Raw genomic sequence first — 12,410 nt, 5'->3', positions numbered from 1 at the left:
ACAAATCCCGGCAGACTATGGCCACACCACGTTCTCAAAATCAAGCTCTGGCTATCTGAATAAAAAAATCCCTGTTACTGCTTGGTCACGTCATGGATCAAAATCTTGAAGGGAAGATCTAAAAACAATGAGAAAGCTTCTAGCGGAATAAGAGGGGCGCATGAGATGCAATTGCCAGAAATCAGCACCGAAATCTGGCATCAGGGAACAATCGACAACAGCCAGAGAGTGCATTAACTCGCAACTGAGCTGAAGAAAACCGAACGGATTGATCACCCAATCAACACGGTACGCAAATCTTCCATCACCTCAAGAACAATCAAAATATCACAATCAAGAACAGGTAAAGAGCGCCCAAAAGCAAAATCCATTGCGCTATACACCACCATATTGGATCAGTTCCACCATTCAAGCATTTTCCATGTACGATCAATATCCAACAGTACAAAAGCAACATGTTCAGCAAGATGTTTAATGGTGCGTGTTCCTCGCCTAGAAAGCACCCAAAGGAAATTGACAAAATCAACATAGTACAGGAATCTAATGTCCATAAAGCCCACCCAGCAATAATGGGCATAACATGCACGGGGAAAACTCACAGTTCTACATCCTTGAACGTTCAGTTGTGGCTTGACCCAGCCACTTGTTCTTTGAAACATTTTTAGCTATGCCACCTCCCGCTGCACACGAAGTACAAGAAATGATATTTACTCAGGAACCATGTCATTCTCATTTGTGACAGCGTGATCCGAAGATACAGCTGTATGTCCTTCACCGGCACAAACAGTTGGGAGTTTATTCTTGCCATCCTCCTGATTACCAGCATCCATAGGCATGCTGCCATCAGAATTATCCTGACTTTCTAATTTGGACGCATCAATCCCATCACGAGCTACACCATTAGTAGTAGCGTTATCACAACTCTGAGCATCAGAAGAGTTCTCTTGAACAGAAGCCTCGCAATTGTCCCGTTGAGTATCTGGTGCTGGGGAAATAGGACCTACGAATTCCCCATCTACATTACTGCTGTCCACATCCATCTGATCCTCACTGATTTGCTTGCTTCCTGCAGGTTCTTCAAAAGTAGCACTTGCCATCTGTCCTTTTTCCTCTTCAGCATTACAGCTCATTTCATTTTCTTCCTCAGCAGCACGATTTTGTGCTGCAACCCCCTCTTGAGCAAGATTTTCTGCTTCTACTGCCTCCTTCATCTTAAGTTGACTCTTGTGCTCCTCAAGCTGTTCTTGGATCCTATGGTAAGTAGACAACAAACCACCATAGCGGCTTTGGAGTGTCCGTTCTAATGCTTTCTGTTTATTCACTTCTTCGGTCAAATTTTTGACACGGTAGGAAGCAGCCATTTGTTCCTGTTTCTGGAGCTCTTGGAAACATTCAAGTTCTGTCGTAGCAGTGTCCATCTGCTTGAATGTTTCTTGAACCTGAGACCACAGTTTTCCGGCCCGTACCTAAAAAGGTCAAACAATAAGTGAGAGTCAAAGCATCAGCATTACAAAAAGAGAGACATAAGATGTTGCCTGTATTTGGTACAATTGTTTCAATAAAACAAATCCAGTATCTAGTGGAAAGAAGAACACGCATATTTTAGGAGGCATGCAAACTGATGAGTCAAATCACTAAAGATATGTTCTCCTCTGCACTTAACTCAGCACTGCCGTGTGACATATCCAAACAGAAAGGTTCCAGTTAAATATAGATATACTCCAAAGAAGATGATGCATGATCTCAGCTTACCTGGTACCCTTGTGTCAGAAGTTTGATTTTCTGCTCAAGCCGAGAAGCCTTCTTAGCTTCGTCATCCATTCTCTTCTTCACAATTTCAAACTCATTTTGCAAAGCGGTGATCTTATCAGCTTTTCCAGCAACACTGGCAAGACCATAGCTATTGTTCAAAGGAAAATACATAAGGTCCTCTTGGCATGCATCATGTGCTTTCACAAAATCCTCAAAAGATTCGTTTTCATGCCCCATGGCCACACGGAGATGTTGAATTTCCTCTTCAACCATAGAACTAGCCTGCAAACAAACAAAAAAATGTGATCAGATGAACGGTTTTTACATCATTACATGACTAAATTAAGCAGGTGATACTATTAGGACAATAATCAATTAAAGAAACAGACCCGAAGGTAAATAGATAAAATCAAGGCATCTTCACAAATAATGTTAAGTTTAGTATAGGAGTTTCACTAAGCAATATTAGCCATTTAGGCCCCATTGTCGAGGCAAAAAAAAAAGACTCTAGAGTATGTTTAAAGTTTAACCCAAACACCCATAACATAGTTCATTCCACCATGATATGCTAAACAGTGAGAAATTATGTTCCCTTCCCACTCAACAAACAAGATACGATGACTGCTACGGCAAGTAGATTAATGTGCACACTGTATTACATGACTTTATCTGTCTATATACTTACTAAAATGTCAAGTTCTGTGCTTTGAGAACTACTCATAATATGCATGTATGAGTTTTCATGCAAAACAAAATGTGGAGTCAAACTTGTCTGTATCTTTTTAAGAAAAAATGTAGTTTCATCTATGGTGTGTAAGGTAAAGTGCACAACATAATAATACCAACTTGCACATCTAGTCACTTTCTGATGAAAATATGAACATATATGATTTTTTGATCTACACTCCAGAAAAAAACAATTGTCTGAACTGTACAATGCCACTCTGGAAAATCTCTCTAATTCATATTTCATGTTTAAAAAAATATTAAACGTTTCACCCGGAGAGATAATTTGTTTCACCCGGAGAGATAATTTCTCAAGCAAACTTATACATGCAGGGCCTTTCAATAAAAACTAGAAGAATTTTCTCATCACTACATTGTGCATGCAGATTGTGCAAGCCAGATGGCCTTGGATCATTGAGAATATTCCCATCTTCTCTATGTTCTCAAACAATATTGGGTCTTCTACAGAAACAATATTGGATCATTGAGAATATTCCCAGATTGTTGCATGCCGAATTTCTGATAAAATACTGCGTTAACAAAGGTCTAAACAAGGCACTAAGAGACTCTATCCTAACAATCCCTATGGTTCAAAAAATTATCCCAAAAATAATGGTCATCCATAGATTCTAGTCAGTGACCAAGTCAAGCCAAACGGTACATAACCAGATCATTATAGTGCTCACTAAAACTCCATATTTCCCTTCTAATTATCACCCCTGTGGCTCTTTTGCACTCAATACTTTCTATTCAGATCAAAATATTAAGTATTTAAAAGCAAATTCTTCTTGAATCATGAAACAACATAGTAATATTCCTACTATATACGCAGCTACCAGTATAAATTCAGGTTATTTTCCAGCCACCCCATCTCCAGAAAAATATTCATTAATCAATACTAAGGAATAGATTACGAAACCTTGACAATCAAGAGTAGGAAGATAGTGACTTGTACAGGAATGATTCTGCTCTAAAACGATTCTATGAGTAACATATATCATATTATTATGTTAGCACGAACTTATACATAAGGTGTACTAGAAAAATCGAAGTATAACTGTACAAGTTATCAGGAAAATGTCAATAAGATTATCATCAAATTCCATTACAATAGTAAGAAAAGGAAATGTACCTCTTTTAGTTCACCCTCATCAAAATCTTCAATTTCAGGAACAAAAGCTGCCCCATTTGCCTGCCGCTTGTTCCCTTTCTTTTTCTCTTTTTGAGTTTTTTCATCAAGGGGATATTTAGCATTATCATGCTCAAGAAGCCTAAGGAGCTCCTCATTTATTAGATCATCAGCCAGTTCAAGTGATGTTGGAGGCACAAAGGTACTTCCACTTCTGCTCTCACCACCTTTAATCAGAGACTGCCGGAGAACATCTACTGAAGCAGCAGGTGGTCTAGGCAAACTTCTCTGCAACACTTTGGATCTCTTTCTAAGCAATGCCTCCTGCCTTGCTTGTTCCTCAGCCCTCTCTCGTGCTAGCCTGTCTGACATATCCTCTTCAATTTTCTCTTCAGCTTCTTCCTTCTCATCCTCTGTGATAGGTGGCATAACTATCTGGTACTCATTCTTAGGCTGTGGAATAGAAGCAAAACCAGATCGCAGGCTTTTTCTTAGTTCAGCTTGCCTACGAAGCTCAAGCTTAGCACTGTCCTGCATTTCCACCTCTTCATTTATGCGGAGCTCATCCCGAAAGGGTGTAGCTTTTGGAGTTAAACCAAAGGAATTCCCATCTCTGGAGGGTGTCATACCAATCCGTGGGGTAGCACCAGGACCAGGGCTTGCCAAGGGTGTTGCCATCGGATTTGGAGTCTGTATCTCCTTCTTACGTGGTGTAACACCAGAGAAATCCGATGGATGAAGATCTGGATTATCCCCTCCCAAAAGTGGTGTTTGTGATTCCCTTAGACGTGCAAGATTTTCTGCCTCCATCATAATAGCATCACCTTTCCCAGCTGGAGTTCGCTGTGGAGTTCGCAATGGTGTCATACCAAGCCTTGGAGTCTGGGAATAGCTGGATAACAAAGTTCTTGTGGCAGTATTTCCTTCCTCAAGCTCCTCAGCTAGAGCAGGGTCACTGGCACTACCCATCTTTGCTATCTCCTCCAACTCATGATCAGAAATTTGTGGTGGTGGAAGCATTAGTTTGGACCTCTTTGTGACAGCTTCTGGGTCATTGAGTTTATTGGCTTGCATTATTGCAGCAGGGGCATCCTGCCGCTGCAGAATCTTGTTCCTGGCTATGTCTTGCTTCCTCAATTGTGCCTCTACATCCACTCTTCTCTTCCCTTCAAGCTCCTCAATAGTAGTCGGAAACTGCACATGCTCAGGTGGCTTGTCCTCACCAACTGTATCATAAAAGCCTGGAGGTGGTCTCTTTTCAAAAGCAATCTCAGCATTATAATCAATCCCCTTTCTCTTTCTCTTCCTCTGCCGTGTATCAATGCCAGCCGCCTTCAGCTCTCTCCTTTTTTGCAGTGAAGCAAGCCGCCTAGCCTCTTCAAGTTGTTTCTCTCTTGCTTTTCGTTTTGCCTTTTTACCCCTGGTGTTAGCTAATCGAGCTCTTGCCTCAGAGAGCATCTCCTTTTCGTCTTCATCCATATCAACAGGATCAGGACGAGCAGGTTTAGACTCAGGGTTTGGATCAATTTCACCAGGTCGCAACTTCCTAGGGTCATCATTAGGTTCATAATTCTCATCCTTCGCACAGGCAGCATCAAGAAGTTTCTCATAACGCTCAAGGCACTGAGATGGTGTTCGACCTACAATGGGTGCAATTGTCCTCCATTGAGTAGGCATGAGTTTAGCAAGATGGAGTAGCTTCTCATCCTCTTCCCTTGTCCATTCAGTCTGTAATCAACAGAAAAGAGTTAGTAGAGTTAACGAAAATGGCAAAATCATTGTCACCGTGACAAAACATCTGCAAGCAAGACAAGCCCGTACCATAATCAAGCAGATAAGCAATCAAAGGAAGCATAATATGAAATGATTTGGGGTTATTTTGATTACTCAATTCAATTGAGTTTAGTTATAAACCACATGCACTGCAATGATTTCAGTTCGATTTATTTGGTTTGCACCAAACTACATTGACAATATAGCAAGAACCAGACAAAGGAAATTCATTGGTTTGCGTCAGTTGTTCCCGCATCTGCATTTGCAATGTAGTGTATGATTCGAAAACGCAACAGATAGTTTCATCGATGCAGTACAGATGAAGGACATATCCAGTGAAAATGCAATAACTATCGCAAATGAGTAACAGTGGTGTACATGCGTTGTTTTCAACCCAAAAAAAACTATTTGAAGGACATGTTCTACATCCATGTAAAATTTCAATAGCAAATACACGGGGCTGCAAGCAGCGGGGCCAATTGTCAGTACCTTCTTGATGGATGGGTCGAGCCACTCGTACCACCGCGCCTTGCACTGCTTGGCGGACTTGCGGACGAGCAGCGACGAGATGCGCGCCCACTGGTTCTTGCCGTACTTCATGACGGCCGCCTTGAGGATCTCGTCCTCCGTGTTCTTCCACACGCCTCCCTTTATCATGATCCTCATCTTGCCACCCCTCCCCCTTGCTCACCCGCCTCCGCTGGTTCTCCTCCGTAGAGGGCACGGCGCGTTCTCCCGGTTCCTCTACGCGAGCCCTCGGACGGGCCCGCTCTGGCGAGGCGCTCGCACCCCGCGCCTGGGTTCTAGGGTTCCGTCGCCGCGGCGGTGGGTGTGGCTAGCGGGGAGGGTCACACAGGTACTGTGGTTTCGGGGGAGGGGGGTTCAAGGCTTCAAGTTGTCTAGGACTATATCAGGCGGAGGTGGGGTGGGGTGGGTTGTGCGGCGTGGACGGCGGCGGCGGCGGCGGCGGTGAGGTGGGGGGTGGGGCCGAGAGGAGCGGGCGAGGGGGCGGAGTGCGGCTCGGGTTTGGATTTGGGTTAGAGGCGGCGGACGAGCGCTAACGGAAATGCAACTCCCTAGCGCACTCGGAGCATCTACACCCTATTCTGCCTCTATAGATAGATTTAGAAATTTTTAATTAAAAATTATCCCTCAACAGCTTCCTAAATAGATCCTTATTTTTATCCTTTTCCTTAAACACACCCATTAAATCTACCGAGCAAATTTCGTTTTTAACCTATCTCTCGTTTCCGCACAGGACGCGTCTTCCCACTCCTTTTTTTCCCACACCAACTCGGGACCAAGCGGCGACCCCCGCCCTCCCACCACGCACTTCGCCAGCGATCACCACCCCACCCATCCGTAGCATGCCATCGACACCCCCGACTGCAAAGACCCTTAACTACAACAACACCGCCCAACCCACGACCTCATTGGTGGTGGTGATCTCCACCGGTCGCCCCCTCCTACTCCTCCCGCTCCAAGGTTGACTCCGCCGCTATAAGGTAATACTCTGCCGGTCCCGCCACACATCATCGACACCCCCGACTATATCGATCCTACCCGACCCATCACTTCATCAAAGGTAAAATCAAAAACTCGGTGACTCAAAGATTGAATAGCCGAATTGGTTAGGTTTTGGACTTTCGAAATGGCTTCACTCCAGCAGAGTAGACTTAAAAGTCCCTAGCAAATATCTTGTGATACTCAACATGAGTGTTAACCATCTTTGGCAGGTAATCGTAGAATAGTATTGGAGCCACCCTGCAAGAACAGAAACTGATTTCTTAATTTATTCAGTTTAATACTGAAAAAATCATGATGGACACATACCTTAGTAATCTAGAATGCACACTGTTTTGGAAGATTGAAAAAAATCGTATTTTGCAACTCAATGAAAACAGCAGACAATTGGTTTAAAAAAGATAACAGAAACAGTACAGCCAATATCTGGTATTTTTCAGAGAGATGCTCTATAGTTCATAGACAAATACAGTTTTCGTTAAGCCATTGCCCTTTTCTTGGATATACAGAAAACACAAGATCGACTTGCAATTACTCATCTTTTGCATGCAGATCAGACTAAAACTTGTATTTTCGCTTAAATTGCAATTATAACCTGTTTCTTTTTAGTTGTATCAAATGGAAACAAATACCAAGTAATTAAAAAGGGGTTATCTCGAGATCATTCTTAAAATCCTTATGCCAGCTCTTGAGATACTGCTGCAGTTTCCATACCAGAATCCGAATATGTTCCAGAAGACTTTCAATGACAGGACGTCTGTTCAGGGTGGTTCTGTTATGTCCTGCATATTGTTCTAAAATATTTATCTCCAAATACTTCAATAATAGACTATAGGTAACTTTCTCCGCTACGAATATAATCGTCTGTAGCATCCGCTGTTACTTATATAAGTTAGCATACGAAATGATGCGGTAATCTTTTGCAAATAACTTAACCCAAATTTACCGGTTACATTTTTTTGCACAAAGTAGTCGTCATGTTCTTCTACAGCATGTATTATACGTACAAACAGAGAACGCCTTATTCTAAATCTACGCGAGTATGATAAGAATGAGCCATACATATTACGATCTACAATAAAAATAAATAAAAATATATGTACTAATTACAAACCTACGCCTAAACAAAGTAGAATCATCTGAAAAGTATTCTTGATACAGTCTCAAAATACCATGTTTCTCTGTTCCGATGAACTTCTTGATGCTCAAGGACAGATTCACCATGGTGCGATTCATTCAAGCTAATATTGATTTTGTGCTACATGTACTGCAGCAATAATGAATGCATCGTCATCATCCGATGATAACGAATCCAAGACCTCTTGTATGAGAAAGCTACAACAACTCATCGTAAAATAGATCGATTTTTCCTCCTTCTTCCTGCGAACTGTTTAGGACGACAAAGGCAATGCTGGGAGACAGGGCGGTGTGTTCATGGAAGTACGTACGTGTCACGTGTTCTGGGTGGGGTCCAAGGTCTCATCATTCTGATCCTCTCTCACATGACCGTGAAGGGATGGTGATAGTGATGTGTGCGCAGGTGTGTGCGTTTGGTGGTCTGGGGTGGAATATTCGAGGTTGGGAGACTAGGAGACGAGGCGCTGGGAAGCGGAGGGGAGTAGAGGGGCGGTGTTGGAAGGGAGAGAGGAAGGGCGGCAGGGACAAACGCAAGGATACGAGTGCAAGCTGTTGGAAGTTTGTCTACATAGACCAATTTTAGAATATAGGAAGTCATAAATTAAGCATCTGCCGGAGAGGGAAAGATTTTATGAAAAAAAATATTTTAGGAAAGGCTCTCTATATAGGGTATATAGAGAATGAGTTTTAAAGAGTTTTTTAGATGCTCTCTAATGGTATCTCGACCGTCCATCCCTTCAATCTAATGCTCATCTATTTATTGATTCTCTCATTTACATCATCATTTTTTTTCACCTACTCAACATAAATCTACGTTATGATATTTTTCACCTATCTAACATAAATCTCAACACAGATAAATAATCATGATAATTCATACGTCCACGTACACTAGTGGAATTTCCGTGTTCAAGCGGTAAGATCGGTTGTGCTTGGCGGTCACGGTGTTGCAGTTAGATCAAACTCGAACCGTGTAGGTCTAGACACAACAGAGCCACAGCCCACAGGGGGCGTGTTCGGGCCAAAGCAAGTTAACTGTTGGAACTCTACCACGAAGGTGTGTACCAACTTTTTCTCCCGGGGAACTCATCGTACAGCCATGATCAATGGGGCTGAGTGAATAGCTCAATAGCATCGTATGCCTATGAACTTGCTTTGCGGTTCCAAATATGTCACGGGTTATTTTACATATTTTTCTTATGGTAGGCGCTAGGTTGACTTGAATTTTATGGAAACGAGGAAGGAGAGCAGAGGAAAACCATTGCGTGACTACATGCGCTGAGCGATCATCTGAAGCACACAGGGGTGCGTGCTTAACCAAAATGCAGGAGCGGTAGAGCCAAAGGTGAAGATCTAAAATGTTTATTTACCTAAAAACAAGATCTAAAGATGCGTTACACAAGATTGTGACAGGAAGGTTGCGACTCTCAGGCTTTGGTAGAACTGAGGTTGGAGGTGTCGATTTCTACCTCCTTGCCGAATTCGACGAGGCTACTGTTAGGAAAAAATAAACCAATATAAGAATAATAGTTAAAGATTACTATACATGTCCTTCTGAAACCTTGATCTCTGAACCCTCAGCTAAAGGCTCGACCTCTGAAGTCATCGGGCTCCTTCGCGGTACCTCTTCGTACCTGCGAAGCCTTCCCTTGGTTTAACCGGCCCGACCTCCCGAAGGCTCAGCCTCCCAAAGCCCGGCCCCCCGAGACCTCGGTCTCCCGAAGCCTCGGTCCCCCGAAGCCTCGACCTCCCGAAGCCCCGGCCTTCCGGAGTCATGCCTCCCAAAGCCTTCACTTCCCGAAGCCATGCTTCCCATGGCCCCTGTCTCCAGCTGCTCGGGCCGGCCTCCCGGAGGCTACAGGGTGAGTCAGCAGCAGGTCTTAGGAAAGATCTGCCGGAAGGGGAGCACCGGTCATACTTTGCCTCCAAGGAAGTGATCGGCATTAAACGGCTAGGCTGTGGACGCCGCTCTGACACCCCAGCGTAATGGAGGCTATCCTGACACCCCTGATGGAGCTGCGCCGGGCCGCAATTGGCGATTGGCTCGCTGCACTTTAGGGGGCAGGCACCAAGATAATTATCACGGTGGATATTTATCTCCTAGGTAGGGTAGAAAGTAATTATCCGAGCTAAGACTCAGTAATTCAGTTAGATCCTAGATATTTGTACATTGTGATAACTTATACGCCAAGCTACGCACGGCCCTATAAATAGGGGGTCATGGTCGCCTGGACTAAGGGACGAGCTAGACGACAGAAAGACACAGAGGTGAAAAAAATACCAAGTCACACTGTGATACTCCTTCCTGATAGATCCATTTTGTATACCATCAATACATTCGTGGTGTTCCTTCCTCTTAAATTTTGTCTCCAAGCTTAAGTCTCCTCCTTAGAAGAAACTCTCGCTGTACTTGCTATGGCAAGACAAACTCTTGCTCCAACAACGCGCCGTCCGTGGGAACTCGAACACAGAAGTGCTAAGAGAGGTAGGAATCCACCAGAAAAACCATCAAAGTGCTAGCCAAAACCGCCATACCCACCATTGTAAGCATGCAACCATATGCATGGCTGTCTCAGCCATGCACACCGTATGCATGCTCCAGCCCCACTGTCGTGTGGGACGGTGTTCCTCCGACCTTGGCTAACCCAGAACTCTGGATCGGTACAAGAACTCCAGATGGCGTTGAGGCCTTCCAGCCTCTGCACAACGAAGACCTCGCCGCCTCAGGAGAGGATGCGGCCGAAGCCACAACCAAGCAGGCCGCCTTCTAGTGGTTCTGGACGGTCTAACCCAAGAGTGTTCCCGTCTGATCTTGGTCCCAAAGTATCCCCTTCGACAACACCTGGGATACCCCGAGCGAGCCAATATCTTTAGAAAGTCTGTCCACCCAGCGTCCTCCTTGACCCCTCATGCGAAAGAGGGTTCCAAGGAGACGCAGGGCTCCGGGGTGCGCTGACCCCGCCAGCACCTCCGACGCTGCCCTCGTAATGCCAACCGCGCGCAGGGAACCCAAGCCCACCTCGTTCGAGGAGGAATAGTCAGAACCACTTCGGCTCCAAAAGCCGGTTCATCGGACAACCTTGACGGTCTCCCAAAGGGGAAGGAGAACCTGGGGAAACTACAGGCTCCGAGACATACCGCCTTCAACAGCGACCCTAATGGCAACTCTAAGCTCCAGTGCCCCCGGAGGCACACGGGTGCATTCTGCACGGATTAGGGCGCGGCCACAACACCAACGACTGCCGCACCCTCATGACCTTCCGGGAGAAATACCTCGGAAGGCAAGAAAGATACCTAGTCGCAGAAGGAGTCAGCGAAGGACGACGCAGGGTTCTGAGGCCTGGGGCAAACTCCTAGACAAATCCCCGACTCATTAACCCTGCACCATCACTACCAACCCTACTACCAATGGTACTATATCCAGTAACGACAACTGAGTCGGGGATATGCCGTCGCCAGGCTCCTGACGGATTATCTCCAGGACCGGGCAATGGCTAAGAGCCGAGGCTATCGAGGACTACCTCTCCCAACTAGCATTCGACTACGCCTCCAACATGCCGTCGCCAGGCTCCGGACGGATTACCTCCGGAGCCAGGCAACTGCTAAGGGCTGAGGGTTCCGAATTTAACCTGAAGACTCCGGATACTGTACAATCTGTTCTTAACCTAGATACTCCGGGTTGACCCGGATACTCCGGTGAACAGTATTTTCAGGATTTTTCAATTAATATTTTCTTGCATATCTTTTACTAGAATTGAATAATTTTTGCCACTCTAGGATTGTAACTTTTACACTTATTTAGAGTGATTGTGTACTAGTTGAGCCTAGCATATTTAGGATTTTTACTTGTGAAAAATCTATTAGTTTATTTTCCACTGCAAGTTTAGACCAACAGTAAAAAGGGGACGAATTTTTGGAAAAAATGACTATTCATCTCCTACATGCGATATCATTGTCCTTTGAATTGGTATCAGAGCCAAGTCTCTCTTTTTGGGCTTTACTGTCTAGAGAGTAAATATGTCGACTAGCGGATTAGTGCACGTAGAGTCACTTTTATTAGATGATTTTAATTATTTTGATTGGAGTACTCGTATGCTTGATATTTTTAGGACCATGGGTCCTCATATAGAGCGAGTTGTAGATATAAGTATTTATCCTTCCTTATCCTTCTATTGATATTTTTCTATCACTGAAGAGGAAGAGAAATGCATACATCTCAATGCTTGAACTACTAATGTCTTATTTGATGCTATGAGCATAGATGTTGTTAAATCGATCATGCCGCCTGAGGACGCTCATCTCATTTGGACTACTCTCAAAGAAAGATATGATAAGTCTAAATGTGATGAAGAGAACTTCTTTTGGAGAC

At 44.3% G+C, this 12,410-nt stretch overlaps 1 protein-coding gene across 1 annotated transcript; it reads right to left on the bottom strand.

The window, feature by feature from the left end:
- Positions 1-390: 390 nt before the first annotated feature.
- Positions 391-6,474, bottom strand: LOC133889247 (cell division cycle 5-like protein). Its single transcript, XM_062329743.1, has 4 exons — positions 5,870-6,474; positions 3,611-5,335; positions 1,753-2,034; positions 391-1,466 (listed from the first exon to the last, which is right to left on the bottom strand). The coding sequence occupies exons 1-4, from the start codon at positions 6,044-6,046 to the stop codon at positions 708-710; spliced, it is 2,943 nt and encodes a 980-aa protein (XP_062185727.1). The 5' UTR covers positions 6,047-6,474; the 3' UTR covers positions 391-707.
- Positions 6,475-12,410: the final 5,936 nt, after the last annotated feature.

The sequence above is a fragment of the Phragmites australis genome, chromosome 13 (genome assembly GCF_958298935.1).
Source record: "Phragmites australis chromosome 13, lpPhrAust1.1, whole genome shotgun sequence".
In the NCBI taxonomy this organism is placed as follows: Eukaryota; Viridiplantae; Streptophyta; class Magnoliopsida; order Poales; family Poaceae; genus Phragmites; species Phragmites australis.
Note: the sequence above shows the minus strand (reverse complement) of the source record. Positions and strands in the feature narration are given on the sequence as shown.

Excerpts from the sequence above, each read along its gene's own strand:
- LOC133889247 (XM_062329743.1), bottom strand. The coding sequence starts at position 6,046 with ATGAGGATCATGATAAAGGGAGGCGTGTGGAAGAACACGGAGGACGAG. Across the intron at positions 5,336-5,869 it reads TCGACCCATCCATCAAGAAG|ACTGAATGGACAAGGGAAGA; the intron begins GTACTGACAATT and ends TGTTGATTACAG. Across the intron at positions 2,035-3,610 it reads ATGAGGGTGAACTAAAAGAG|GCTAGTTCTATGGTTGAAGA; the intron begins GTACATTTCCTT and ends GTTTGTTTGCAG.